At 49.0% G+C, this 26,930-nt stretch overlaps 10 protein-coding genes across 10 annotated transcripts; 4 read left to right on the top strand and 6 right to left on the bottom strand.

Annotated features, from left to right (window-relative positions):
* Positions 1–2,073: 2,073 nt before the first annotated feature.
* FSUBG_4575 (uncharacterized protein) lies at positions 2,074–6,962 on the bottom strand (the record flags this gene model as incomplete). Its single annotated transcript, XM_036682579.1, has 11 exons — positions 2,074–2,205; positions 2,257–2,356; positions 2,413–2,744; positions 2,791–3,124; positions 3,175–3,303; positions 3,357–3,684; positions 3,787–3,919; positions 4,688–4,960; positions 5,016–5,675; positions 5,729–6,544; positions 6,864–6,962. The coding sequence occupies 11 exons, from the start codon at positions 6,960–6,962 to the stop codon at positions 2,074–2,076; spliced, it is 3,336 nt and encodes a 1,111-aa protein (XP_036539990.1).
* A 4,643-nt stretch (positions 6,963–11,605) lies between these two features.
* FSUBG_4574 (major facilitator superfamily transporter) lies at positions 11,606–12,048 on the top strand (the record flags this gene model as incomplete). The annotated part of the gene is made up of 3 exons (XM_036682578.1): positions 11,606–11,710; positions 11,784–11,929; positions 11,982–12,048. 3 exons carry the CDS (start codon positions 11,606–11,608, stop codon positions 12,046–12,048), a joined length of 318 nt encoding a protein of 105 aa, XP_036539989.1.
* Positions 12,049–12,096: 48 nt separating this feature from the next.
* FSUBG_4573 (HOL1 substrate-H+ antiporter) lies at positions 12,097–12,486 on the top strand (the record flags this gene model as incomplete). The annotated part of the gene is made up of 1 exon (XM_036682577.1): positions 12,097–12,486. One exon carries the CDS (start codon positions 12,097–12,099, stop codon positions 12,484–12,486), a length of 390 nt encoding a protein of 129 aa, XP_036539988.1.
* Positions 12,487–12,591: 105 nt separating this feature from the next.
* Positions 12,592–13,284, bottom strand: FSUBG_4572 (glutathione S-transferase; the record flags this gene model as incomplete). The annotated part of the gene is made up of 1 exon (XM_036682576.1): positions 12,592–13,284. One exon carries the CDS (start codon positions 13,282–13,284, stop codon positions 12,592–12,594), a length of 693 nt encoding a protein of 230 aa, XP_036539987.1.
* A 354-nt stretch (positions 13,285–13,638) lies between these two features.
* FSUBG_4571 (40S ribosomal s10 protein) lies at positions 13,639–14,322 on the bottom strand (the record flags this gene model as incomplete). The annotated part of the gene is made up of 1 exon (XM_036682575.1): positions 13,639–14,322. One exon carries the CDS (start codon positions 14,320–14,322, stop codon positions 13,639–13,641), a length of 684 nt encoding a protein of 227 aa, XP_036539986.1.
* Positions 14,323–15,044: 722 nt separating this feature from the next.
* On the bottom strand, positions 15,045–15,612 carry FSUBG_4570 (uncharacterized protein; the record flags this gene model as incomplete). The annotated part of the gene is made up of 2 exons (XM_036682574.1): positions 15,045–15,184; positions 15,228–15,612. 2 exons carry the CDS (start codon positions 15,610–15,612, stop codon positions 15,045–15,047), a joined length of 525 nt encoding a protein of 174 aa, XP_036539985.1.
* A 1,221-nt stretch (positions 15,613–16,833) lies between these two features.
* Positions 16,834–18,131, top strand: FSUBG_4569 (uncharacterized protein; the record flags this gene model as incomplete). Its single annotated transcript, XM_036682572.1, has 2 exons — positions 16,834–17,360; positions 17,414–18,131. The coding sequence occupies 2 exons, from the start codon at positions 16,834–16,836 to the stop codon at positions 18,129–18,131; spliced, it is 1,245 nt and encodes a 414-aa protein (XP_036539984.1).
* Positions 18,132–18,327: 196 nt separating this feature from the next.
* FSUBG_4568 (peptide chain release factor 1) lies at positions 18,328–19,641 on the bottom strand (the record flags this gene model as incomplete). The annotated part of the gene is made up of 1 exon (XM_036682571.1): positions 18,328–19,641. One exon carries the CDS (start codon positions 19,639–19,641, stop codon positions 18,328–18,330), a length of 1,314 nt encoding a protein of 437 aa, XP_036539983.1.
* Positions 19,642–20,251: 610 nt separating this feature from the next.
* Positions 20,252–23,890, bottom strand: FSUBG_4567 (uncharacterized protein; the record flags this gene model as incomplete). The annotated part of the gene is made up of 3 exons (XM_036682570.1): positions 20,252–21,349; positions 21,395–21,643; positions 21,692–23,890. 3 exons carry the CDS (start codon positions 23,888–23,890, stop codon positions 20,252–20,254), a joined length of 3,546 nt encoding a protein of 1,181 aa, XP_036539982.1.
* A 218-nt stretch (positions 23,891–24,108) lies between these two features.
* Positions 24,109–26,924, top strand: FSUBG_4566 (uncharacterized protein; the record flags this gene model as incomplete). The annotated part of the gene is made up of 3 exons (XM_036682569.1): positions 24,109–25,636; positions 25,702–26,418; positions 26,476–26,924. 3 exons carry the CDS (start codon positions 24,109–24,111, stop codon positions 26,922–26,924), a joined length of 2,694 nt encoding a protein of 897 aa, XP_036539981.1.
* Between the last annotated feature and the right edge of the window lie 6 nt (positions 26,925–26,930).

The raw sequence follows: 26,930 nt of genomic DNA, 5'->3' as shown, positions 1-26,930 counted from the left end.
CAACTGACCGATGTTTGCGCAATTTGAACTTTACTCAGCGGGCTTGGTCCATGCAGAAGAGCGCGTGAAGCATCGCCGGTCGCCAGGCGGTTGCATTCCATGTAAGGCCACAGTCTCAACACGGTGGCGAAATCACTGACTCTGCTCTCAGGCCGAAATCGACGCAAGAAATGCGACGAACGCCGCCCAACTTGCGATGGCTGTTCGAGCCGTAGAGTGGCTTGTAATTGGCGTAGCAATGATGAACGCCGCAGCCAGAAGCTCCTTTCCCGGGCTGGTGAGCGGAGTCTGAGTCCGCAGGACGCTAATGATGAGACCAGCACACCAGAAGCTCCCAACGACGAATTAATCTTATGAAATGGAAGTCGCCTGTCTTCTCCAATACACATCAACGACACAAGAGCCTTCAGCGAATGCTTCCAAGGCCTGCCTTCATGCTCCATGACAGGACTCCTCGAGGTCCTCGACCAAGCCACGTCGAGACTAGATCAAGGCCGAGAGTTCTCAATGCTAGTTCAGGGCTTTGAAGCCTTGGTTAATTCCCGCAGTATGCTGCATGCCTGGCTCGCGTGCTCGGCTATCATTATTTCGCAGCTTCAACCGAGCTGGCGAATTCATGCTCTCCAACAACACAGCGATGCCTTGAAGCAGCTTCGGTTGAGTACGCGGAGTGAGGAGAGTCTTGCACAAGATTCTAATATCGCGACTGTGCTTTTACTGCATATATTTGAGGTGAACACACCGCTTCCATGGTTCGTTCTCAAACTGATCAATGTATAGAGATTCGAAAACTCCGTCACCGACTCTCTGACATATCTATCGGTTACAGCACCTTTATGCCTGGCACTTGACCAATCGCCTCAAAACACCCATCAAGCTCTGGTATTAGAAACGCTCGTTTATCGTATTGCCATTAGTAGTGTCTTTCGCCCTAGCTGTCTCCGCAATTACCATGATCTCTCCGAGATTATAGCCCTATGGTCAAGATCACCTGTTCTAGAACCAGACGCCAACTTTCGAGGCTTCGTAAAAGCAGGACTATCCGCATGACTGCCCATCGAGCTTTTCGACATATTGTTCAAGGCCTCTCATCTTTTGCATCATCGGCTTAGCGTGGCCCCGAATGATATTGCAAGCCAGACTGCGTGAGCTGAGAAGCAGACTGAACGAGGGCCAAGTCGGATTGGGCCAGATAGCAACTGTCGCCGGTCAGAACTTTTCAAGTGCCACATATGACACTGAGAGTTTCCACGTTGAAAGTGTCTACTCAATGGCCATCGAACTCCTGATCACCAAACTCGAACCCCCATTTCCGGGGGACGGAGAACCTTTAGTCATAAACCTTTGCGAAACAGCACTTCATCATCTGGCCAGGGTGCGATCCGACCTCACAAGCCTACTCTGGGCTATCACTGTTCTTGGCACCTGTATGACGACGACCAAAGTCAAAACCTCATCGTCTTCCACGTTGAGGCCATGAATCACTTTGCCGGTGGTAGGGCGGTGAGATCTGTCGTGGAGTTCCTTTATCATGCATGGGGATCAAAACCTCTGGATTGCCTTCCGCCTGTTGCTGAAGCTTTGACAGAACAAAGCTCTCCAGTGACTGATGGAGAGAGGACTTTTTCGTTGGGGCCTGACATCCTGTTCGAAGAGTCTCTGCTTAAAAAGGTGATTTTATAGGAAAATGGACATTACTAAGTGTGGACGGTGTACTCGTTTTGTGTGTATATCATTATTAGAAAGCGTTGTGAATTGTGACTCTCTGTGCCAGGACGACTGTGTCTGTCTGTCAAGCAACAATGCTAGCTAGATTCACAATCCAGATAGCGGTCCGTAGCTACCTACGTACAGTATCGTATTATTGGTATTTGACAACAGGATTAATTTCATCATACTACTGGGGAACAAGAACTTGCTTGCGGTGACGTTGGTCCAGCTAGCCACTCGCACGCTATCACAAAGTATCTGAGGTTTCCTAGCGACCCCTGCTGTGCATGAAGCTTGCACTTACCACAGGAGTGAACCAAACTAATCCGTATATGCCATTGTATGTTACACATAAATCGCCGCTTATACAACAGACAGCTGAGCGGCCTGGGCCGCAGTAGTTGTACCTCCCATTTTCCCATTACGTGTTTTTGTGTCGAAGACTGAATCAATCTCTTCCAACGTCTTTCCTTTCGTCTCGACCCAAAAGATCAACTGTGGTTATTAGCCAAGCATCTGCGCTATCTCCAAGAGAAACAGACTTACAATTAGCACTACTACCAGAACATCCCATGACTCGTTGATGATATACACCTTCCATCCTATGTTCTTGAAGGCGATGGGCATAATGATAACAAAGACAGCACTGGTGTTTGCGCAAGTTAAAGATAGAACACTTATGAGAGGAGCATTTACACGAACCTCGATGTGTTTAAGGCAAGTTGTGAAGTACCAACAGTGTAAGCCCTTATAGAGAAATTGACGATCTCGGGCGTGTATAAAGTAAATAAAGGTGTCCAGGCCACGGAATAAATGCCTTGGAACAGAAACATAACGGCTACGTTGGCATAGATCAATGCTTTTGAGGCATCTGCTGGATCGTCGACGTAAACCTTGGATAGGATTCCAATGATTATAAGACATATAACAAGGAATGTCTCTGTTACGGCGGCAGTTGACTTGCGGCCCCATTGGGATATTACATGTGTTCCGACTAGGGCGCAAGGGAAACACCATGCATTCAGTGCAATGGTCTATCCAGCTTAGTTCTTGAATAAACCATGAGAGGGACTGTCTTACAGCTTTCAGTTGACTTCTGATGTCTGTGATACCTGCTGTCTTGAGCTCAGTTCCTAGATAGAATGTCGCGATGATGTTTCCGGAAATAGCTGAGAAGGTTCCCACTGATGCGCTGATCAAGAGACGTCTCCTGGGTGCAGCGTCTTTAATCATACCCCAGAATGACATATTTGACTTCGTGGATTGCTCCAATACAGTAGACCCCTGGACGATCTTCTCGTACAGAATGTTTGCCACTGGGTCCTCGATGTCGCCATTGGAGGCTACCAGAGCGACCGAGAATCGCGCTGCCTCATGGTGGCCGTAATGCGTCAACCAGCGGGGAGATTCAGGACTGCCCAGTGAGTTTGAGGTTTACCTCTTGTTGGATGAGGGTGTACCTACACAAAAGGTAGGATCAAGATAGCGAGCACAGAAAAGATAGCTTGGACGATGGACGGAGTCCTCCAGGCCCAGGTTGAGTCCCGGGAACTGGTATACAGCGTCACCACCGCAATGATAAGTGCACCAACACTATAGAGCTTAGAGCTAAGCCCGATGTTGGACGAGAACAGAGGGGCACTTACTAATAAAAGTTATTCAACATGCTCATACCCCATGATCTCCATACACTTGGAAAGGTTTCAGAGAGATACGTTCCACTGGATATGTTTGCAAGTGCAACTCCAAAGCCAATCAGCACTCTAGCAATAATAAACATGGCAAGGTTTTGAGAAACACTTTGAAGAGCCATGCTTGCTATCGCGATAACAGAGCCCCAGAATATGGCTGGGCGTCGACCCATGCGGTCACAGAAGACACCAGAACAGGCTGGTGCTAGACAACCGCCTATGAAGATGGCCGCGGAGCTTACACCCATAGTTGTCTCGTTGAGGTTGAAATATTCTGTATAGGCTGGCAAAATGTTGAGGCCGTTGAGCATGGAACGGCTGGCCCCGTATGACTATATCTCCATCGTCAGTAACACCAAAAGCTGGAGATTGTTTGGCAACGTACAATCGATATAGCCACGGAACACGCCATAAGGAGAGATACTACCATAGGCGAAGAATTTGGAAAGTACGTAGGGAGCCAAGTTCCTGTCTCTGCCTTTCTCAACACCATGGTATGACTGTGTCAAAGAGATATTCTGGAATACTTGGTAAGTATGTCCGACGGTTTTGGTAGCTTGATTACGACACAAACTTGTCTGCTGGTCAAGACATAAGTTGAGAATCAGTTGCATGCACATTGATAAGCGATCGGCCTGTACAGCGAATGCGCGTATTGTAGTCCGCTTAGTTAGCCCCCCGCGCTCTAGTTGACTCAAACTGTTATAAACGCATTTCTGCAACTTTTTAGGATCGTCGTCAACCCAGATGATAGATGATCATGCAGATTGACTGCAAGCAGTATATATTCGCGCGGAACTGAAGGCAAGTATTTAGAAATGTCTATAGTTCCCCATTTTGAGGTGAGGCCAACAACGCTAGCGTTATCATAACCCGATTCGGTTTAGAAAGCAGGTTAGAGAAGGGATTTAGTACCGCTGGTACTCCTGTGAATTTCAGCCAGTGATTACTTTTCAGCACGATCCTCACGATGCAACTTGCAATATCCGAAGCTATGTGCCTTAGGACTCGGGAAGGCAACGTGTTGTCAGACCACATATGTGCGTTATTACAGCGCCGAAGATGCAAAGAAACAGATAGGCTCGTTAGATTTATAGAAGCAAAGAGAATATCGTGATTTCAAGCTACCAATGCCTCCGCACAAACTCTCTAAGTACATTCCCTGTCAGTCACGCAATGTTGTTGTCAAATCGGTTCCATCCAAGCGAGCACAGCCAATTCATACTCCCAACACTAAACACAGCCCCCCCACCACTTGTTTCGTAGTACGTGACATCAGATCTCACCTCCCTAGTCTGTGTGCCAAGTACGTTCTGAAAAGGGATAGTCACGTCCTCAGGGAACACGGCGAAGTCGTCGGAATGCCCTGTGCTTGTTGCCAGAATAACGGTACTGAGAGGACTCCCGATTCCGTAGTCGCATTTATCAATCTCGTCGCCGCTTGCACCACCTCCAAACCCATGTTCTCCAAGAAGCTCGTCTTCTCCTATGCCATCGAACATCCAAGCAAATGTACTCTCTTTGCTGGCATCTGTTCGCTTATATGGCACTCCTGGACCCTGAACTTTGAGATCAGTTACTGTCAGCCGGACATAGAGAAATTCTCAGACTCACTGGACCTGCAGCACAACTTCCAACCCCAAACAAGAAGTTGGAGGGCAGACCGCGGGATCTCCACAAAAGGCCTGACTGACCGTTGCTACTGAAGACAAGATCTCCTCCCTCACAAGTGAATGCTCTGACGCCTTCTCCGCCTCGTCGAATTTCCACTCGATGAGAATTCTCACATGTAGTGGCGATAGACCAGTAGAATCCGTTACCGCCAAGGTACATGACATTACCTCCAGCTCGAATGAAATCTATATAGGCTTTGAAGCTTTCTGCAGTATGATACTCCGGATGGGACCCAGTTATGATAGTGCCATACCGACTTATGATATCATGTCCAAAAGTGTGTATATCATGATCACAGACCACATCATATGCGATACCGCTATTTTCTAGAAACTCGAGCATAAACAAGTCGGCGCTCAGGCCACGAGGTCTGTGTAAGTTCCAGCTTATGTAGTCTGGACGCATATTCATGATAGGCCTCTTGGAAGTCGAGTAGATCACGCCAGAACTGTCGTTGTGGAGATCGTAAGTGGACAACCCCAAGTCGTTTCGACGTACTGTCTTTTCTGCATGCTCATCCGGTATAACCTTGTACCTTGAAGAGACTCTATCTTTGACATGGGCTCTGTCATAAACGTGTTCATTTGCATACGCAAGATACTGTCACGTAGATTAGCTGAAGTTCTCGAAGGCTCCATATTCTTCTTGCTTACCGTAAAGGTGGAAAGAATATACGCAACCTCAGCCCCTGACTGTTGGCTTGTTGTTTTTGTAGGTCGGACAAAGAAAGGAATGGTATCTTTAGCACTACCATTGACTGACTCTACCTCAACAGCGTATACACCAGATCGAAGGGCCTCAGGAAGTGTAACAGAGAAGTTTGTGTCCCAACATGCGTCATCGAGATCATCTTCGTGGAAGTGAATAGCTCCATAACTATGACTTGCCTTAGTCCAGTCAGACTCCATCCCATCCCAGTTATATCCTGTGACTGCCCTTGTCGGACAATGGATCAGTCGCCCATGTGCGTCGTTTCCAGATACGTCGAAGATTTTGTCACCAGCCATCCCATGGTAGAAGTCCCATTCAGCGAGGATCGACTCGCCAGTGCCAGTTGATTTCATGACGGGACTATCTAGACGGCCGTTGAAGTGATTCGCGGGAACAGTGGATGTTTTATCAGGACATAACGCAAAGGTTGCAGCAAATACAAGAGTGCAGGGCATAGAAATATCTATAGCCTGCCCAAGGTTGCTGCTGCTCTTGCATATGGGTTGAGGAATATCCGAAAAGAAAGACTGGGGACAAACTTCATAGCTAAGTTCATCACCCTGTAAGGTAAAGGATAGCTTTACCCATCGCCGTCGCTCTGGCTTAAAGCCTGTTAATACGGCCATGACTGTGTCACCAGTCCCTATCCAGAACTCAAGAAAGCCCTTGGAAGTAAGCATAACAGCGTAGCCATTCCGCATTTGAACATCGAGGGTAGAGAAAATTGCTTGGGGATGCTTTGCCTCTACAAGATGGCACTGAAAATGGATGGTAAATTCTATACCAGTAACAGACTTAACCCCATAGTCTCTTTGTTCGATGATGCCATAAGAGCCTGGATGAGCGACTTAATAGTGAGCTTGACACCTGCCAGAAGAGATGCTCTCCATCACGTCTGGTTGCATCCCAGAAGTATCATTGCCCTGAGGTCCATGAATTATACGGACTACGCGATAATTCAACTCGGGTTCTGTAGAGGATATCTAGATACCATTTTTAGCATACCGCCTATAATTACCCATAGTCCAAGCGTATTGAACTAAAAGAGGATTCTTGGAGAATCCATCTTCAACTTACCTTAACTTCGACCAAATCGCCAGGGCTGGAAATCCAAGGTTCCGCGTACCCGGTAATTTCGGCCGGGTATCCATCGGGAAGTTCAGACGATGTAGTCATTTCTGCTTTAGAAGGAGGTTACAGACGCCTTGAATCGTGCTTAAGCTCTGGCTTTTCGTGTTTACTGCAGACTCTGGTCAATGGGAATGGGATTACAGCATATAACATTCAGCACCTGGGGCCAAGCCACCACGGTCAGCATCCCGCCAGAGTAACGATAGCCGCTGTCAAGTTACTGTGAGCTTCACATGGCTGTTGATGCACCAACAAATTCGTGTTTTGACTCAGACATGTCATACAGCATCCAAGTGGATACCAAAGTTTCTCATGCATGCAGGCAGGCCTCGTCGGACCGGCTGCAACTCTCGGATTACTTGTTGTGCGTGGCCTGATACCTGCATATGCATGTGAAGACCATCGATGTGCCGGCTTACCGGGACGAACGGCTAATTGCGCTTGATTCGGGCCAGGCTGTCGAGGGCGTGCTTGCAGAGATTTACCGGCTGAGAATGGCTGCACTAAACCTGCCTATGCTGAAAAATTGAGGAGTGTTGATGGTATCCGCTCACAAGTTTATAAATTGAAAGTTATACATGAACCAGAAGTATGCTGAGTAGGCTTCCACGTATACCGACATAAAAAAAGAACTGAAACTTGTAAATTGATAAAATACCTACTTTAAACCATGTCAGTCTCACTGTACTTACGTTTAAAGTACATAGTCTAAGGTATAGCTATCTTAAAATATATTAATATATTAGTCTCTATATGGCTGGGACCTTATTAGCTAGTACTATTTTATACTAATTAATTGTATAAGAAGCTTCTTATTGGTAGTATTAAGTAGTTTATCTGTCTATAGATCTTTATTTATATTTATATATTTTCTAATTACTAATTATTTAATCTTTATATTAGTAGGTATATCTTTTAAGGAATTATAAAAGCTAACTATATTAGTATTATAAAGTTAGTAATCTATAAATTAGATATTACTACTTAGTTAAGTAGTGTACTGTAAATAATACTATCAGTCGACCCACCTTTGCTCTCACTTGAACCACCTTGCGATAACGAAATACCAAAGCTTTTCATGTGGCCCTTGAATAGCGAGCACAGAGGATCGTTTACCCAGAGATCAGCATACGCTAAATCCTCCGTGATCTCAACCTCACAGCCCGTAGCCAACCCTCCAGCCTCAAGACATTTCCGCACCCGTTGGCTCAGTTGCTTCAAAGAGTTCATCTTTGGACTTCGCATCGAGAACTTGACCTTTGTATATTCAGGTATCGCATTCGTGATCTTTGGCGCCTGAAGAATGCATCCGTGGATACGCTCATCTGGTTTTATCTGCTGTCGTAGCGTTGAGATGTTGTTGTACGAAGCTACCAATGCGTCGAGAGCGGTGGTTCCAGCCCATTGATTACCGGAAGTCTGAGCGCCGGGGCCGCGAAATTCGGTGATCAAGTCGGCGATTGCGATGCTGCTTTAGCCAGCTGATCCCATTATACTATTGGGACGGAATCGGTCTTCTACGAAAGGGTGGTCGATATTTGTCAGAGGGTTAGGGGAGCAAAAGAAGAACGATGAGGCTAGTCGCAATGTACATCATCAAAGATATACAAGTCTTCTCGTAAGCTGAGGGATTGAGGAGGGGAATCTTCCCTCACCTTTCCTCTTCAGCAGCTGTAATCTTTGGGTTTGAGTAAGTAAATTTAAGCCGCGTTAGAAGTTGTTAGGCATGTGCTTATTTTAAGGCTTTGGAATCTATAGAGTATCTGACATTCTGCCTTGTATTAGCCGGCACAGTTCTAGACGTCAATAGCCGGCGGTATGCCAAATGAGGTGCTTATCCGAGCTCTCTCTACCTGTTGCCTCCGAAAGTAGGCTGAACCCCTTCACCATGACATGGTGTTCACACTGTTTGAAGAGAACTTATTATTATGTATTCTATATCTTCCTAGTGATCGAAGCTTAATATTCATCGTTTCGGTGTGCAGTGCCACAGAAGAGACTCGTGAAGTCGGATCCTGCCTGAGCCAGATGGTGGACGGCATCTTGCACAGAGTCACCTCTGTGGGCTCTAACCTTGACAGTTAAAGTCCAGCACTTTACTGTCAGTAGTTTCATCACCAGAGAACAGACTTTTCTTTTGTAGAATCTGCCAGTATTATGGTCTTGCTTGAAAAGTTTTCTCAACTTATTCAAAGATGTTGTACAAGGGACAGTCTTGAAAGTCTGCCATGGATCTCCACCTGTTCTCGACAGCCTTTGGCTGTGTTTGTTGTTCGAGTGGGAGCCGCGTATTGTGAGACAGGGGTTTCTGATTTCCTTGCTTGCTCTCCAAGAAGCCCCGTGCACCCTTCCAGGTTGTGGTCGCCGAGCATCAGGTATAGTAGAATCTGCTTTGGCTAGAGAAGCCTGTAGGTCTCGGCCTATGCCAGGTCGAGCTTGTAGCCATAGCTTAAAAGATCCTTCATAACCGATACAATAGGGGTACCATATGTTGTATCGCAGCCCGTAGTGCTTCTCGGATCATCCCTCCTTACACCACCTGTCAACAGCAGTATAACGCGACTATGAATGTTGAATATTACGGACCCAGAGTCGCCGTCTTTGGAAAATGCTCTGCCATTAAGTCCTATGGTGCACCATTCCTAAGATGTGAAAAGTACGCCCTCAATAGGCTCGCGGACGACAGATCTGATCCGTTTATGCATCCAATGCTGAATCCGGACTTTCCTCCATGTGTCATCCCAATTAGATCTCGTCATGAATCTTCGGCTTGGGATTTGGCTTCGTAGTCTTCTAGGGACATGATATCTGGTCCAATCGTGACTTCAGAGTTAAGTTAAAAGTCGATAGTGTCACACACACCCTTAGACTCGAGCATCTGCCCAAAACGTCCTGTTGCTGGCAGTTTGTTCCCAAGTTAGGATAGTTCTGTTCTAAGGTATTGAAAATATTTAGTTTAAAATCCTCTATATCTATATTAGACTATACTAAATTTACTTAAATTTACCTAAGGCTTTTGATCACTTAGGATCAAGATCCTAAGTTTTATTCTATTCCCCAGCCAGACTGCGCTTTATTATGTCTTCTGGCAGACTAAATCTGATCCTTGTCTAACTACTAGCCAATTGCTTGGCTTGGCTGGGGTTCCATCTCGAACTCCAATATCTGGCAATTTATCCGTAAGCTGTATTGGCTCTTCCTACAAGCTAAGGCAGCTTCGTTTGGTCTTGTATCAAGAGAAGAGGGCGGCAAAGTGTGCTATAGATTCCAAAAGCTGGTGTCCCCCTTTCAATACTGAATAGACTACTAAATTCTGTCTGCTGATTAAGCTCTCAGCCACGAGCCTCAACTGCAAATAATACATCGTAGCGGTGGCTAAATGGCTGATGTCTGCACCCACAGCCAATGAGATGAAAAGCTTGACAGAGGCGAAGGTATAAATCCGACAAAAGCTACTGCGATCGTTAAATATGGTTTGCTTTCATAGACTAGTTGTTGGTTCCTTTACTTGTAGATCTGGCTAAAACTTTAGGGAAAGACTGGCTTAACTTCCGGGGCAAATCAGCTACTACTTTAGTACTTGGCAGGTCAGTACCTAGGTGCCTACCTTGCTTTTCATAATGCCAAGGTGCTTTGTAAACAATGACTTCATCTTCCACAACAGTGGATAGGAAAGAACTCCCAGCCTTCATAGGCATTAACCTTCCAAGACACTTACATATACTTTCTGGAGACCTTTACTTACTTTCGCCACGCAACACGCATGACATATAAAGTCCCTCCAACATCCAAACACGTGCTCTTTTGCCTCTCCCTCCTTCGCCGACTGCCTCAGTTCCTTAGAAAGAAAACCACAGGAAACAAAAAAGCGAGTTCGACTTCTTCAACATGACGACTGGCAATCCCGCACAACACCGTCAATACGATCATCCTATTCGACTCGGCGTTGATCAAGAAAACACTAGCACGCCCCCACAGCCACCCAGCGAAGGAGAAGAGAGACGGGGCTATTTCCATGGCCTCCCAAGCTCGCCACTCCTGGTTGCACGCTCGAGCACCGCGGCCTGGTCTCGCCACAGTTACTCTGGATTCCCAAGATGAAGGTCTTTACAAGTCGATGAATACTTTTTACAGGGGAGACCTTCAGAAAGCCTCCTTGGAGCAACAGGAACTGAACAGGGCCAAATTTACAAAATTGTAAGGCTACAAACACCTTTTTGAGGATCACCCTGCCGATCAGAAGCTTTTTTTACTTTCAGATGTGTCGAGCTTTCACCTCCATTTAGGGTCTCGCAGGGGAGGCTGATGGACTGGGCGCTTATTAAACTATTCAAAGATAAGTATACAATATCACCTCCGATCTGGGCCGAAACTCAAATCGACATGGCTTCTCTAGGCCTCTCTCGCATTTCCAAACCTTCTTATCTCATCTGGATGATTGAGTAGATCATCCGAGGCCGTTACCGCTTCTAGCCTTGGGTTTTAGTGTGTCGGAAGACTTCTTTCGGCTTGGTTGGACCTCCAGATTTTTCTGCCACCATGAACGGCCGGCATTTTCATCGGCAGGTTGACCATTATCGCTGAACTCCTTACCGACAGTCGAGTTGACAAGTCTATAAAGCCACCTTGTCGTCTTGAACAATGATTTCAGCATCAAACTCATCATCACGCCACTCTAACTACTCATCATGGAGGAGAATCATCCTTCCCACTCTGACTATGAAGTCGTCCCTGGAACAGTGTACCTCGTCACTCAACCATCCCACAACACCCCACTCCATCCGACAGTCTGGGTGATCCACTTCGGTTGTTTGGGTAAGCTACACCATCCCTCCCTCAAACTGACGATATACTTACCTGATGCAGAGCGGTCCCGAGTATGGCGCTTGTGTGTCGTGGATCACCGTCCTGGGGACTACCACGGCTTCCATCTTGGGCTCGTCACCATATAACATGAGCAATGAGGCCTTGGGTTTGATCTGGCTGTCTCCTCTCATTGGAGGTCTCTTTGGGTAAGCTTCCTTCACAATACAGCACCTCCCATATATGCTAACCTCTCATCAGAGCATTGATGGCGGGTCCTTTTAACGATAAGCTTGTCCTGTTCCTCACACACCGGAACCGCGGCTGACTCGAGCCAGAGTTCCGTCTTTGGGTCTTCATCCCCATGGCATTCATAATGTCAGGCGGTCTCCTACTCTACGGCGTCGGTGCAGCTAATTCGATACCTTGGATCGGTCCTGTTGTCGGCATGGGACTCGTTGGTTTTGGGTTGATTGTTGCAGCTGCGCTTACGATGGCCTATGTTGTTGACTGCTACAAGGAGGTTGATGGTGAAGCTATCACGGCTGTTATCTTGATCAGGAACATCATTGGCTGTGCTATGACATTTGGTATTCAACCTTGGATTGACAGCATGGGTGTGCAGGGTACTTTTATCCTAGTCTGTTTCCTGTCATTCGTTATCACTGTATTCGCGGGTTCATTTATCATTTGGGGGAAGAAGTTTCGCCGTCTTACCAAGATGGCATATCTGAGCTTCGTGGGAACTTCTTCTGGGGAAAACTAAATACTGGGACACTTATTGGGTCAACCATGTCTCGAGCGCCCAGGTTTTCTTCATTATATAGTTTTTATCCTAGCCAAGGTACTCTTCCAATACTTAACCAATACTTTACTCCTTTGTCAAGTCCTTCAGAACCTTTCGGCCTCTCACACAGTTCTCCTCGTGACCAGGCTCTCTGCTCGTCTCCTTGATCCCACCCTGAATCCACGCCTGCACAGCCTCGTGCTCAAACAACCGATCAGCATACTCCTTCGCCGCACCATCCAGCTCAATACCAAAGGTCTTGACCCTCGACGCAATAGGAGCATACATAGCATCCACGATCGTAAACTTATCGCCCGCCAACCACGGTCCACCAAACTTGTCCAACCCCTCTTTGAAAAGCTCATTGAAGCGGTTGATATCCTTCTGGAGCGCTTCACTCGGTGTCCCAAGCTCAATCCTCAACCCAACGTTCATAGAACATTCATCGCGAATGGCATCAAAGCCAGAGTGCATTTCCGCAGCGGCACTGCGTGCAAAAGCGCGTGCTGCTGCGTCTTTTGGCCAAGCGGCGGGGTATTGCTCAGCGATGTATTCGCAGATAGCTAGCGAGTCCCAAATAACAATTGATGTTTCGCCATCGTGAAGACAAGGGACCTTTCCGGTTGGTGAAAAAGTGAGGAAGTCGGGTTGACGAAGACCAGGTTTGAAGAGGTTGAGTTTCTCGTCGAAGGGGACATCGAGGGCTTTGAGGAGAACCCAGGGTCGCATTGACCAAGAGGAGTAGCGTTTGTTGCCGATGAAAAGGGAATAAGTCATTTTGATCTAGTTTGTGGATGATTTGACAATACGAATATCGTGAGGTTGGAGATGGCTTTTATGGTGTATGGTGTTGAGAAAAAGCCCCGCTGGTTGGGCGCTCTAGTGACTCATTTGCACGCCCTTCGTGTACTTCGTGCAGGATTTGTAATCACAATTGAGTTACTGGTCTCTATCACGAATGAAGCAGGTGAGTAAGTTATTTAGCATTATGCTATTTATTATATCATTAAAGGATTTATCCTCTATACATTTTATGCCGAGGAAAGATGCCATATTTCTTCCTTATGTACCCAATAAAAATAATGTTCCATCCTTGCAAGGATTCGGATCCTTTTCGTATACAAAATTGACTTAGACGGTATGTTTGGGTGGCGCATAGGCTGGCACAGGTTCTTTTCGTCGTAGCATCGCATCCCAAAGTGCAAGGCCAGTCTCGGCAAGGTGGATGATGAAGAAGGGGATAAGGTTGTACTGCCAGCCTCGCATAAGACGCAGGTGATGTTCAATGTCGTTTCTCTCATTCGAGTTGGTGAGGTCGAGTTTCAAGAATGCAGAAAACCAATTCTGAGGTGTCCACGACTGAAGGGGGTATTTCTCATCATCGTCAAGACCCGCTGCAACACCAGGGTTGATACGTTGTCCGTTATGATTATTCGTAACAACAAAGGTGTAAATAAGAGCCGTGAGGATAAGCAGTAAACTGAGGACGTTGAAGACTAGCCACGTGTTGTAAAAGAATCGACTGAATTTTCCAGGGTTTTGTCTGTTGCGAAGAATCAAAGCGAGGATTCCTCCACAGCCGATGAGGACGAATGCTGTTCCTGCTGCGCCGTTGCTGGTATGTCCCTGATCAACGATCAAGTTTGCAGGCTCGCCTTTGAGATCATGTCTTGTACCGCGGTACTCGAATGAGAAAGTCCCGCTGGCGTTGCCGTGTAGCCAACCGACCATGCTTGAGATGAAGGATAGTTCGATGATGGAAACCACCATGAGAAGCCCGAGGGCGACGTACAGCAACGGTCGTACGAAAGCCATGATTTCTCAGTAAACAAAATTGTCTGGGAGAAAGGAGAAAAGAAACACTGAATACTTTTTTTTTATGGCCTTGGGATTTGGGATATTTAAACTGCCGTGATGCCGAGCTCAGCCCTACTAGTGCTGACATTTTCTCATCCCATCTCCACAGCTCGTTGGAAGCAATCAGCGAAGATGGATGTTTTTACTGGCCAGCCCTGCAGTGGCTTGGCTTACGGGGATAACGTAAATAGCTATAAGCGTGGAGTTGCAGGATGCACTCATCCCATTGGCTTACACCGCCACTGATGCAAAGATGAGGGTTGGTGTTTGTAAATATACTCGTGAGGCTTGGCTGTAGCGCTTCTTTATTTTAGTTAAACTATCGATAGTTTGCTGGATAGTTCCGGCGCTGGTACTTGTCTATCCAATTAGGTTCCTGTTTCGAAACGGTGGGAGATTTTATGGGGTTGTTCCGGCTTACTTGGACTTGTCATGGACCCCAAATTGCGAGAAGTGATTAGGATTGAAAGTGGGCTCGGTGATTGCGAAAGGAAGGGTGGGATTCCGCTTATGTTGACGTGGCCACCACCGGGCTCTTCTAGCAATATTTCCAGTTGATCATTATTTCTGCTTACTGAGACGAGGTCAGCACCCTAGCCCCAGATTGTATTCTCAACCCTCATGATCGCCCAAGCCTGCTTTCAGACAAGGTGTTTGCATCTATTGATAGCAAATACCCGTCAGGTTTGGCGAGTTTTCGGCTTCTCAGCTGGTATCAACACTGTCGGACCAAAATCCTGCTCAAGCCCTGTATCTACGTTAACTCCGTGCCTTGCGCTGTCGACTTCTTCACTCGTGGCGAAGCGATATGATCGGTGTTCTACATCATCAGCCAGGATCTCAGTTTGCACTGGCACTCTTACCACAAACGCTGAATCTGTCACCCTGCACCAGAAACGCAGCAATGCCTCGATGCGTGACGAGCATGATATTCTTATAGCCCCCAGTCCTAGCAACCTCTCTCAACCGCCGCCGAACTCTTTCGGCTCGTACCGTCGCATCATCTGGGGTATGCGGCGGAAAGTCCCACTTCTCAGGACAAGCTGAAAAGTCAAGGTTTGGAAACTTGTCTGCTAATTCTTTCCGTGAGACTCCTTTGTTGCAGGTTGCGTCGTGGGCTTCGCGCAGGTCGGGCCATACTTGGACGGGGGTTTTGGTGCTGTGGAGGAGATACCGGAAGACGATGTACATTGTTTGGATGGTCCGCGTCATGGGTGATACGATTATTAGATCTGGTTGGATGTTCATGGTTTGTTGGACGTTGCGGGCTTGATTGGTGCCTAGGTCTGTTAGGGGAGGGTCCCGGTGGGGATAGCCTCTCTTGACGCTGGGTTGTCAGTGAGGTGAGAGATGGATGGGAAGGAGGGTGAGTTACTTGTGTAGAGATTGACCATGGCGTAAGACGTGAATCGTTGTCATTTTTTGATGATTATTTGATATGCATGCGTTGTTGCTCCTATTGAAGATGGTTGCGATGGTGGGCTGTGAGGTGAGTAAGTGAGACAATGAGGGGTCTTGGAGTTTCACAAAAACGTGCAGCCTCCCAGTCGCCATGAATGCGATCTTACGACTGTAGGGTAAGGCACTGCTTCACATGATGGTTTGTAACTTGCATCGATCCTGTGATTGACTGGCTTGCTCTCAAAATCTACGAAAACAGTAAAGAGCTTGATACCAAACAGTCTGCTTAGCGTATCATTGTATGACACACTCGCCCGAGTATCCCTCGCTGTCTACCTAGACTGACACAGACAGGATGTCGTTACGCGCGCAGGTAGCCGTCGGCCAACTGTAACAACGTCCCCAATTTCGCTGCAACACGTTTGAGAACTATAGCCCGCCAAACAAACAATCATCCTCAATCGGCCCTTATTCCTCTCAATTAAAATCACGAACCCGATCCTCTATGCGCGTCTTGCCAAGAATGGTGGTTTATTCCGGTCTTCGCTGGAGCTGGTTTAGCGGATCTTCATTCTGAACCCTTACCTCACCTCACCTCACCTTACCCATGCGCGCGCAAGGCCCTGGATCTTTTATTTTCCTTCCATTCCAAAAGCAATTCCCGCCCAATCCACATTCGGCACCAGGGGTTCAACTTCCAGCGATACACCCTCTCACCACCATTTTTTGCTTGACAGGAACTGATGAGCACGACGATCCGATATTGAGATTCACGACAGAGATAATCGAACAATCGAAGCGAAAGAAGCGCTGCTGAGCGCCTGTAGGCGTATCGTTCAAGCGAAACGAACGAAACACCTAATCTCTCAAACGTCCCCCCCGCGTGGATTCACTGCGACACTGCAATCCGCGTGCGGCTCTGGGCGAAAAACGCCAGCTGTTGGCTCCTTCGACTGCCGATCACCACACACCCCTCGCCCTCCTTTAACGCACGGCTAGAGAACAACTACAAGCGCACGCAACCGTACCTTACCTTACCCCCCCCCAGGGCCAGATCCTCACAAAAACATGCCTCCCAAAACACCAAACAACACGGGCACGCCCATCTTCTCAACATCCATCTTCTCCTCCAACGCCGCTTCTCGTCCTACCACGCGCGACGGCCACGCCGTTGATCCTCTAAACACAACCATCGTCCCCAAAGACCGCAAAGCGTCGTTCTCGCGAAAGGCGTCGCTGTCGAGCAGACGTGGGAGTTCGTTTGGCAACGGGCCTAACGCTTTTGTCACGGATGCTACGGCGCCTCCTGCGCTGCCGGATTACGCTCTCTCTGCTGCTGCGAAGGTAGCGCCGAGACCAGACGGTGTGGAAAGTGCGGCGGCCGCGCCGGTGGATGTGCAGATGTTGAGTCGGAGTGCGACGGGGTCGACAACCCTTTATGGGGGGATTGTGCCCAATACGCCGATTGGGATAATGCCGAATGGAGCGGTCGGGACGTCGGGAATGTGGCAGCAGAATGAGGCTGGTATTATGCATCACCATGTTACAGAGCTTGCGAATAAGCGCATCGCGACGTTGGAGTATCTGCGGAAAGCGTATGTTGGATCTTGAGCAGAGCGGTTTGGGTGGGAAGCTAACGATGGAATAGACATGAGGGACGGATTTATTGGTTCAAGACATATCTCTTTGAGAAGACGGACCTCACTCGCATGCCCTCTCTCGACGCTCGAAAGCTCGGTCGCAAAGCAACGAACCATCTCCTCCTTGGCCTCTCCCTCCCGACAATCATCGACCTGTACTCCTCCACATCGATCGAATTCCTCCGAAGTCTCAACTCCCTCCTCTCCGAATTCGACTCCTTCCAACAACTCCACGGCGAATCATCAACCGCTGCATCGCTCACCCGCGCGCGTCTGCCAAGCATGTTCCGTCGTCCAGGCGGTAAATCTCGTCGCTCAACATCAGCAGCTGACATGTACCCCATGGTCGACGAAATGGCTTCTCTCCCTGCAGCCGGTGGCCCTGCACCATCAGTCATGAACTTTGCAGCTGCTGAAACAGATCTCCTCCCCGGAGAAGAGTATACCTTTCTACTCACGCCTTCGTTACCATTTGATCCCGATTACTTCGAGACGTTTGCGACGCTGTGCGATGTGTTGATCGATTGCTACACGAGGTTTCTGGCGTTGGTCCCTTCACCTAGAGAGTGTTCTGCACCTGTCGCCGAACTCTTCACGAAAGCGGATTCGCGCGTGCGAAAGATAATCGTGCAAGGCATAGTACGGGATTTCGAGGAGCAGAGTCGAAGTCATGTTAAGACGGAGGTGGCTAGTATCGGAAAGGTTGTCCTGGGAGGATTAATGTGAAATGGACTTTGATGCATGGCGTTATCTTGGAGTGCGGTATCCTCATCGGATGCATGCTGGAGTTTGGTTGGTTTTTGATACGTATAATGGCACGAAGATATGAAGCGTCGGATCGCATCTATTCAACAGTTTTGGGTCGCTTACGGCGGGTTCTGTACATGATAATACAGTGTCTATGCTACAGTGTTGTACATGTCTATTTCTTGCCATTGATCTTCTCTTTGGCTTCTTCTTCGGCCATGAGAAGTTCAATGTCCTTGTTCACAAGCCAGTCTCTTGCGCCGTCCATGATTCGATCTAGCTTTTCACCGCCCTCGAGAACATTCGGTAGATCGTGCACGTCAACACCTGCACGATGATCGGTACATCGGTCTTGGTTGTAGTTGTATGTTCGGATTTTATCACCTCGTGTGATCTGCGTTTTTGACAGAACGCTGTTTCTCAGATTTGACGCTTCTTCTTCGCGAGCTTCTCGTCGCTGATCAGCAATTCGCGAACGAAGAAGTTTCCACGCCTCTTCACGATTACGCTGCTGCGACCGATGATCCTGCATCGACACAGTAGTACCAGTAGGTAAATGCGTCATCCGAATAGCAGACTCGGTCTTGTTGACGTGCTGTCCTCCCGCACCTCTCGCCCGCATCGTTTCAATCTTGACCTCTTGCGGGTTTACGTAGAAATCGCTCTCTGGATCGTCAAAGTCGATATTCGCAGCGCCGTTCTCGGGGAACGAGGGGAGGACCCAAACTGCGACGGCGCTGGTGTGCACGCGGCCTTTGGTCTCGGTGCTGGGAATGCGTTGGACGCGGTGCATGCCTGCTTCGCTGCGGAAGATGTCGAAGGCGCCTTGGTCGTGGACTTCGAGAATGGCTTCTTGGAGGGGGTTCTCGCCGGCGGATGAGGAGGAGTCTCCTGCGGTATCCGCGAATTCGTACTTTACTACTGTGTGGCGGTAACCGCGGCGCATGCACAGCGCTTTGTACATCTTGAACAATGTATCCATGAAATACCGTCCTTCAAGACCACCTGGCCCAGGGCGGAATTCCAGCATGCATGGGAAATCGGCGAAGGGGTGGCGGGGCGTTAAGCTTGCTGAGAGTCTGCGGGCGAGGGATTCGAGTTTTCCTGTTTCGGAGGAGAGTTCATCGCGGGCAATGGCAGCGAGATCGGCGTCTTGGTCGGGGTCGTCGAGCATGGAGGTTAATTCGGCGACGGAGGCTTGAGAGGTCTGCCATGCTTTCAGCGCTTCAGCTACACGAGATAATTCGCCGACGCGTTTGGCTATGGTAGAATCGAAGGAGTTGTTGAGGGCTTTCTGGAGGTCGTCGTGTTCGGTTGTGAGGGATTGAGCACGTTGGAGGAGGGCGGGTGCGAGCAGTGGTGAAGCATCTGTGATGGTTAGTGGGGGAAGACGGAGATTGGGAGGGGATGCGTACCATTGGTTGCGAAGCGCACGAATTGGCGCATGTGAGAGCGTGTCAATGCTCTTGTGCAGGTTCGGCATATCCATGGCGTTGCGGACATGCTGAGGAGGAGTGGTGATGTTGGTTTGAGGAATTTGGTGGTGGTGAAATTTTAGAGGCATTCATTGGATGCCAGGATCCAACTTAGCGGGCATACAATTGTGCGGAGTACAATACAACAACACCTCATGAATATGGTTCAATTTTGTGTGAATAATACATAATAAATTCCATGGTATTATACACGATAGTTTTCCTCTGATCTCAGCTCTTTTCGCCTGCGTCGCCAACGCTACATATAATTGCTTCACTATGCCATATCGATAACTTCATGTTTTCCCTCACTGGCACTGGTGGTCACAAGCTCGAGTATATATTCGTCAGGCGTAAGAAGCGCATGGACGACGGCCAAGTTTTATAACAGAAGTCGGCGGCTCGTATGCGTAACCGCAACTGGCTTGGAGTGGCTTTGACGAAAATCGAAAAATTCCTGTTTGAAGTACAAAACCATGAATACTCACAGTGGCATTTGAACGCGTGCGACACATGGATGGCAACACACGACCCAGCAAACACATTGTCGTCAATCTAGACTATAACTGAACTGGATAGAGCAACAAGCAAACTTCCGACATGTCTCATACCTTGCACAAATGCTCAGACTTTATGGAGCAACGGCTCTGTCGACATCATAATACCATCGGCCATTGTGAATGGATACTTGCGCACTTCTAGGACATCACCCTTTGCCTCAGCCTTATTGACATCTTGGCTACAGTACTTCATGTCGCCTTCCACAATATAAGGCTGCAACCATGACCATTTCCCGTACGGCACGACCGGGACATGTACCGCATCACCAGCAGCTGACGGCGGTGGAGTCTCTTCTGCTCCCGTCGGGCTCAGTGATTTGAGAGGGTCTTCTCGGAATAGGAACGGGCCCGCGCGGTAGCACAGCCTGATCTTCCGCAGCGCTTGTTGCACGGCCCAGTCTGGGAGTGCTAGGCTTGATGGTGGGAGGACGCCCGTCTGGGCTTTTACGGGGTGGAAAACGTCGACAAGGAGACAGAAGGGAAGGATTTGCTCTTGTCGTCTTTTGATCATGTCATCAACTTCCAGGAGATGGCGACCTTCGAACAAATCGACATGGCGGGCTTTCAGGGTGGGCAAAGTAGATGGATGTATTGGGTGGCATACGAAATCCTCGTTCAGATCGGTTTCAGGTACGCCGCTGGTCCAGAACGTAAAGATCTTGCTGAAGTCTGGCTGCGTTGGGGCATCTGACCGCAAAGGCATATACGCGGCCAGACCGTCGTCGGAGTATTCTTTCAGTCCAAGATGGAGAGGCAGGTCGTAGTCAGAAAGCTTTTGGTAGGATTTCCCAGTGAGGTTCTGTAGGCTCGTCTGGGGCTGCAGTTCCTCGTGATTCAGCTCAATCGACCATCCAGCGATGGCCAACGCAAAAGGACGACCAAAGGCGGCGTTCATGATGCTGGAATACGATTCTGCAGGAGGCGCCATGCAGCTGGAAGCGTCGCCCAGGATCTCGATCATTCGCAGAGCATAGTGTTCCGTCTTCAAACTTTGGATGAAGTCATCTAAGATATTCGTCTTCCACTGCTCGTTAGCACCCGTCAGAGGAGGCTCGAAAAGGCCATCGCTCATGGGAGGTTGATATACGTGAGCGGCTTTTGCGGTGGTGTTGCTCTCCGAAATCAGTATCTCTGCACGCAAGTCCCCAGCAGATGTGAACACCTGCAACGAAAGATCGGCGCTGTTATACATGATTTACCCACAAACCGGATCTTCCCACTCGCCGCAAGGCCTCCAGGTGCTTTGGCCTGTTGCCCCCGGCTTCCGGTACGCGTTGAACAGTCTTGCCGGCTGATTGATAGATGGCGGGATCTGGAAGTATTCACAATTGTCTCCGGTGGAAGCCACGACATTGGGCGTCTCTTTGCCGTCGACCACGCGAGGTGACGGCTGGTACACCGATGAGATAGATGGCATGAGGCCGTCTCCGTCAACAACTTCCACTCCTCGGCCAAACTAGTCAATGACATTGAACTTCTTGAACTTCACTTGTCCATGAGTTACGGGAATGAACACTGCCTCTGGATCAACGCCGTCTCCGTATGGCAGTGGATCACAGTGATTGCGAATCATTCCCAGGGTGTCGGCAGTGAAGCCAGCAGCTTTGCCCACAGCCACCGCCTCAGGCATCGTAGTCCCGTCCGGAAGCGTTGGGCGCACATGAGCTGTCCCGCTAATCAGAGTGACAAGTTGGTCTTGAAACCCATCGAGACGACAGGCGAGGGAAGGGATGGCTTCCATCTTAGCATATAGTTGATCTCTTTTGTCGACCGCAAGGACGCCCTCCAACATGCTCTCTGGCAATCTCCCAACCGAATTTCGCAATATGTTTGCTACTGACCCGCCCGGGCTCGGATGTAATAGAGCTCTCCCGCCCATTGCACGACGCGGGTAATGAGACTTGTTGCTGGAGACGTCCTTTGTTGGTGTCAAGGACTGTGTCAGCTCTGGGTACACTTGAGCAGCAGTACGTCGGGTGTGCTGAGGCTCCCAGAGGTTATACGGGATGTGGAAGTACTCTGCCTCCCATTCAACATAGAGTGGGACGAGGGGGCTGTCCAAGACAGCCTCGGTGTTGAAGACAGCGTTGCAGTATGGCGGAATGACCTCGTTGGCTTTGAGCTCCAGCAGTGAATCGCCTACACTGGTACACATATAGCCGACGTGTTCTCCATGAACAAGTGCAGCGGCAGTGGGAATCGAAACTATATTATCGGTCATGTCCATTGCAGCCTGATATGCATCATCTCCGAACCTTTGAGCTTCAAAGGCCTTGATGCACTGAGATAACAATCTCACAGGCTGACAGTCAGAGAATCCGTCGGGCCACGGGGACTTGCAGCCGAGGAGTGCCACGGTCGGGTCTTTTCGCTGGATAAAGGAATCGGAGGGAACCTTTGTCAACTCGAAGTTGGACACCTTCCTTGTCTTGTCCAGAGAGAAATTGCTTATAAGATTCTCCAGGTGACTTTTGGTGTTGGTGAGCTTGTCATCGAGACTCTTGATTTCAGTCACCAAGGCAGAGTGATTGGAGGAGACCTCGTCTGTCCCTGACACTGCATCGTTTGTAACACAGCGCCACCATTCGCAGAAGAGCTTCCAGCGCCGATAATCAATATTGAACCGTATGTGATCACAAGCCCATTGAACAGCATTTATTTGCTGCAATGCTGTCTTGTCATCGTCAGTCAATTGCGGCGTGGAAGAGCCTCTCTGGTCGGCTCGATTGACTTTGCCGTCTTGCTTATCACCGGACGGCGCCACTTTCCACTGACTTCCGCCCTCGACTTGCTTAAATTCCCGGAGGACTCCCAAGAATTCCTCGGCTTCAGTCTGCTTATCTATATCTGCATGGTGCGTACCCGACACCGCGATGTTTTGCAGTTTCTGGAGATCCTGATGCGACTGGCCTGCATTGCCAGCCTGCATCAAAGCACCAAGAGCGTCAAATGGGTCGGCACCGACAGCCAAGCTGCCATCCGATTTCATGATAACTGCCCCGGCTTCTGCAGAGAGGGAGGGATCCCGCACATCGATGGATTTGGCATCAGGGTCCCATTTCAGCAAAGTGTACGTGCTTCCATGACAGATATGCCGAGCAGGACTCTGAGATGTTGTCCATCTTGTCACATCAGCTTGGTCCATCTTGGTCTTGTCCAGCACCATGTTCAGTTGCTCGAGAAGCTGCCCATTGGTCATGTTAGGCGGCTTACCCATCCATGGGTCTTCGTTTATGTCTGCGTGCCATCCGATCACCGAGTAGCCAATCTCCGCACCGGCGGGTATATTGTCCAATGGATCGTGGAAACTGAACACATTGGGGTTATGAGGCTGGTAGTCTGCGAACAAGATATTGCCTGCACTGTTGGCCTTGAGTGGTTTGACGCGAACGATGGTGGAAGAATCGCTCCTTTCGGCCCAGCCTTCTAAGTTCCTCTTCTCCCCTAAGAAATACTCTCCTTGAAGGTCAATAATACGCTCGTCTGTCAATTTCTCAGGCGCACGGATATACTGAGATACGTCGGTCATCAGGTCGACAGAGGGGTCCATGTCGTCGATATGCCGGCAGACGTCGCTTTCAATGACCCAACCAGCATTAGTGGCTGCGTTGCGAGTCACTCGCGCAACCATCCAGCGGTTTGGCGGAGTAGCAACTGCCGAAAACTCATCTTGCTTTTCCGACGCTGATTCCCATCGATACATCTGCGGCAATGTCCACGATATACTTATGCCGGAAACGTGAGGGCGTGGTTGCGAAGTGGTAAGATCATAGAGCCGTGGATTGGCTGTTGTTACTCTGGCGCTGTCAAAGTCTGCATGGTCCTGCAGGTCTGCCTGGACTGTCTGCTTTCGTAATCGAAGTTTAGAATAATCGAACAAGTTCGTCGGTAGCAGAGTTACATTGGGGCATTGCTCTGAATATGCCTCCTGGTTTCCCAATCCCAAGAGATCTATCTTCATGGGGATCAGGAGTGTTGCATCACGAGGGGCACCAGTTGCGGATCCATCAGGACTCCATTGACATTGAGATCGATGTTCTTCGAGATGACGATTATCCGGCAATAACACTGCGTTGCGGGCCAAACCTCTTGACTATTGACAAATTGTTTACTATACTAGGAGGCATCATTGGACTTCCTGAGACTGCAGATATCCGTGCGAATATACCTGGCGATTTCTTCTCCGACATCGCCTTTCGACGGGCCGTGTTGCCATACGACGGGAATGCGACGTCCTTCACGCCCAAGAGCCTGGCGCTGGATTTCGAGGCCAGCTTTCATGCTAAAGGCGACAACGACTCCCTTGTGTCCGCAAACATATGTATAGCATACCAGCCTGGACCTCCAAGTCAGTTGCACTTTCGTGCTAGTCTGTGGACGCCGAACCTCAGCCCTCTCGTGGAAGGGCTGCCGTATCAGCTTCTTCCTGCCTATGAGCTTTGCGATGACTATGGACCGCAACCCAAGGCTGCTTCGTCGATCTCCCTCCCCAAGCTCATACCAGGGTTCGAAGTAGCACAACCTCCAGCTGGCATCCCAACAGATGTGACCGCCCTTGGGTTCGCATATGAAGACAAGACTGTTTCTATCTGGGGAACGCTGGAGAACTGTACTCTTCCAGGTGATTGGCTACCTACCATCTCACTGGGCCAAGTGTCAATCAACGGCACGTGTGGTCCTCGAGGTAAGACTCTGAGTCTGCAACTAGCGGTTCAGATCTCTCCCCCGGACAATCTCATAGACTTGGACTCCACACTAGGACCGAGTCTTCTGACAGGGATCTTCTCTTACGATTCTGCCAATGGCTGGGATATAGAAGCCGACGTGGCGGATCTCAGTCTCGCTCATATCTGGCAGTTCTTCGACTCATCGCAGCAAACGGCTCTGGTCAAGGTAATGGGTTCCATCATGGTGCGCAATTTGTCAATCAGGTACAAGATGCAAAAGAGTGCCTCGGTTACCATCGCGCAGAAAGCCACAGAGCTTCAAATCAAGGGAGATGTCGAGATTGGTCTGGGAGGAGATGGAAACCGGCCTCCTCACTTACTGTTCGAGTACGATTACCCTTTGGACGGCCAGTGGAAGATGAAACTCAGTTTCGAGGAGACTGTTAGCCGAGACATCACCATCAAAAGCCTTCTGGGTACTCTGAGTCCTGATGATGGGCTATTGAAGAGCATAATTGAACATGTCGGCAGTCTTATTCTCGTAAGAAAGGGCACTTCATCCGGACTAACCATTCAAGTCAGTCCAGAAGCGCAAGGTAGCAAAAAGAACATGAATCTCCGGGCCAAATTGCAGATCGACCGATTCGTTTTCACATACTGCCAATATACTTCTACAGAAGAAAATGGTGTATTGAAGCGCTTCTTGTTGATCTCGCTCAACCAATTCGAGATACCCATGCCTAACATACCCGTACTTAAGCAGTTTAAGAGCCCTTTCGACAGTCTGTACATTCTGTGGACAGATATTATCCTCGGGAGATCCCACAGATTGGCATCTCGTGGCAAGTTTCGGATCAAATATTCGCCAAGGCTAGTGCCTATTTTGCCATCACGCCAAAGACGTGCATGGGAGGGGCTTCAATGATCGCAACATGTGATGCCTGTGGCCTTCACGCATCGTTCTCGGCCATGATCGACTTTCTCATGAACTTCGACCCTTTCCATTATGTCTTGGAGGTTTCGATCGACATCAGCGTCTCGTGGAGTGAATATGTACTGTTCGTCTGGGTGAGTTTCGGATTCGATATTACGGCCAGCTTGTACATGTGCGGGCCTCCAGTGTACGGTACCTTTACCATCAAGGTCCCCATCAAGAACGTGACTGTGACGTTCGGGGACAGTAATGGGCAGAATACCCCTGCCAAGGTCAGTCTTGATACATTCCGCGGTATGCTTCAGCAAAATGGACAAGGCGCAAAGGAGGAGGTGAAGATATCGTGCGGATCAGGGCTATGCTCAAAGGACGACATAACAGGTTACTGGACTGTGAGAGCCGGGACCTTTACATTTGACGTGCGATCAAATATGGCAACCACACAGGCTTACTTGAATGGCACAGCTGTCGGAGCTGCTAACAAAGTCTATGCAAAACCAATGCAATTGACAGAGAGTAGCAATGGACTGAAGGCAGATCTCACGATCACGGTCACGGGCATGAGCAGTGATGATCAATATCGATCAGATGTAATATCCGGAAACCTTCCTGCAGCATTGTGGTCACCATGTAAGTCAGTAAAACACACTTGTCGAGTATTTGCTAATCAATCTTGCTGGACAACAGATGATTCGACCAAGGATCCCAGTGTTTCCAATGCCGATAGGTCCGCTCTCCTCGACGGCTCAGCATCGACAATCTCGTCTACATATGGTTTGAGCGTCCGTACACCAAGACCTCATCTCTCCAAAGATGAGATAAAGCCTTTCAAAATAAGCAACGTGATCTTTCCCATCATACTCGATACCGGAGCCACATCTGCGCCAGTTCCATCCTGTCCAGTTCAAGATGAGTCATGGGAAGGGAAGGAAGCGGCAGGAAAAACGATTGCACAAAAGAGGGAGACCGCCCAAAGCATTTGGAAAGATGCAAATACGAGGCGCGAAGGATTTGCGACTGCCTGGGTTGAAGCCATGGATTGGACAAAGTTCACGGCGGTAACGCAGACTCCGGACCGATTAATTAATGGGTTTGATAAGTTGGTACGAGGAACACCGCTTGTTAGTTGCGGGTAGACAACG

Source organism: Fusarium subglutinans, assembly GCF_013396075.1.
Source record: "Fusarium subglutinans strain NRRL 66333 chromosome Unknown NRRL66333_c0000041, whole genome shotgun sequence".
Classification (NCBI taxonomy): Eukaryota; Fungi; Ascomycota; class Sordariomycetes; order Hypocreales; family Nectriaceae; genus Fusarium; species Fusarium subglutinans.
The sequence above is the reverse complement of the archived record's forward strand: the minus strand, read 5'-3'. Positions and strand labels throughout refer to the sequence as shown.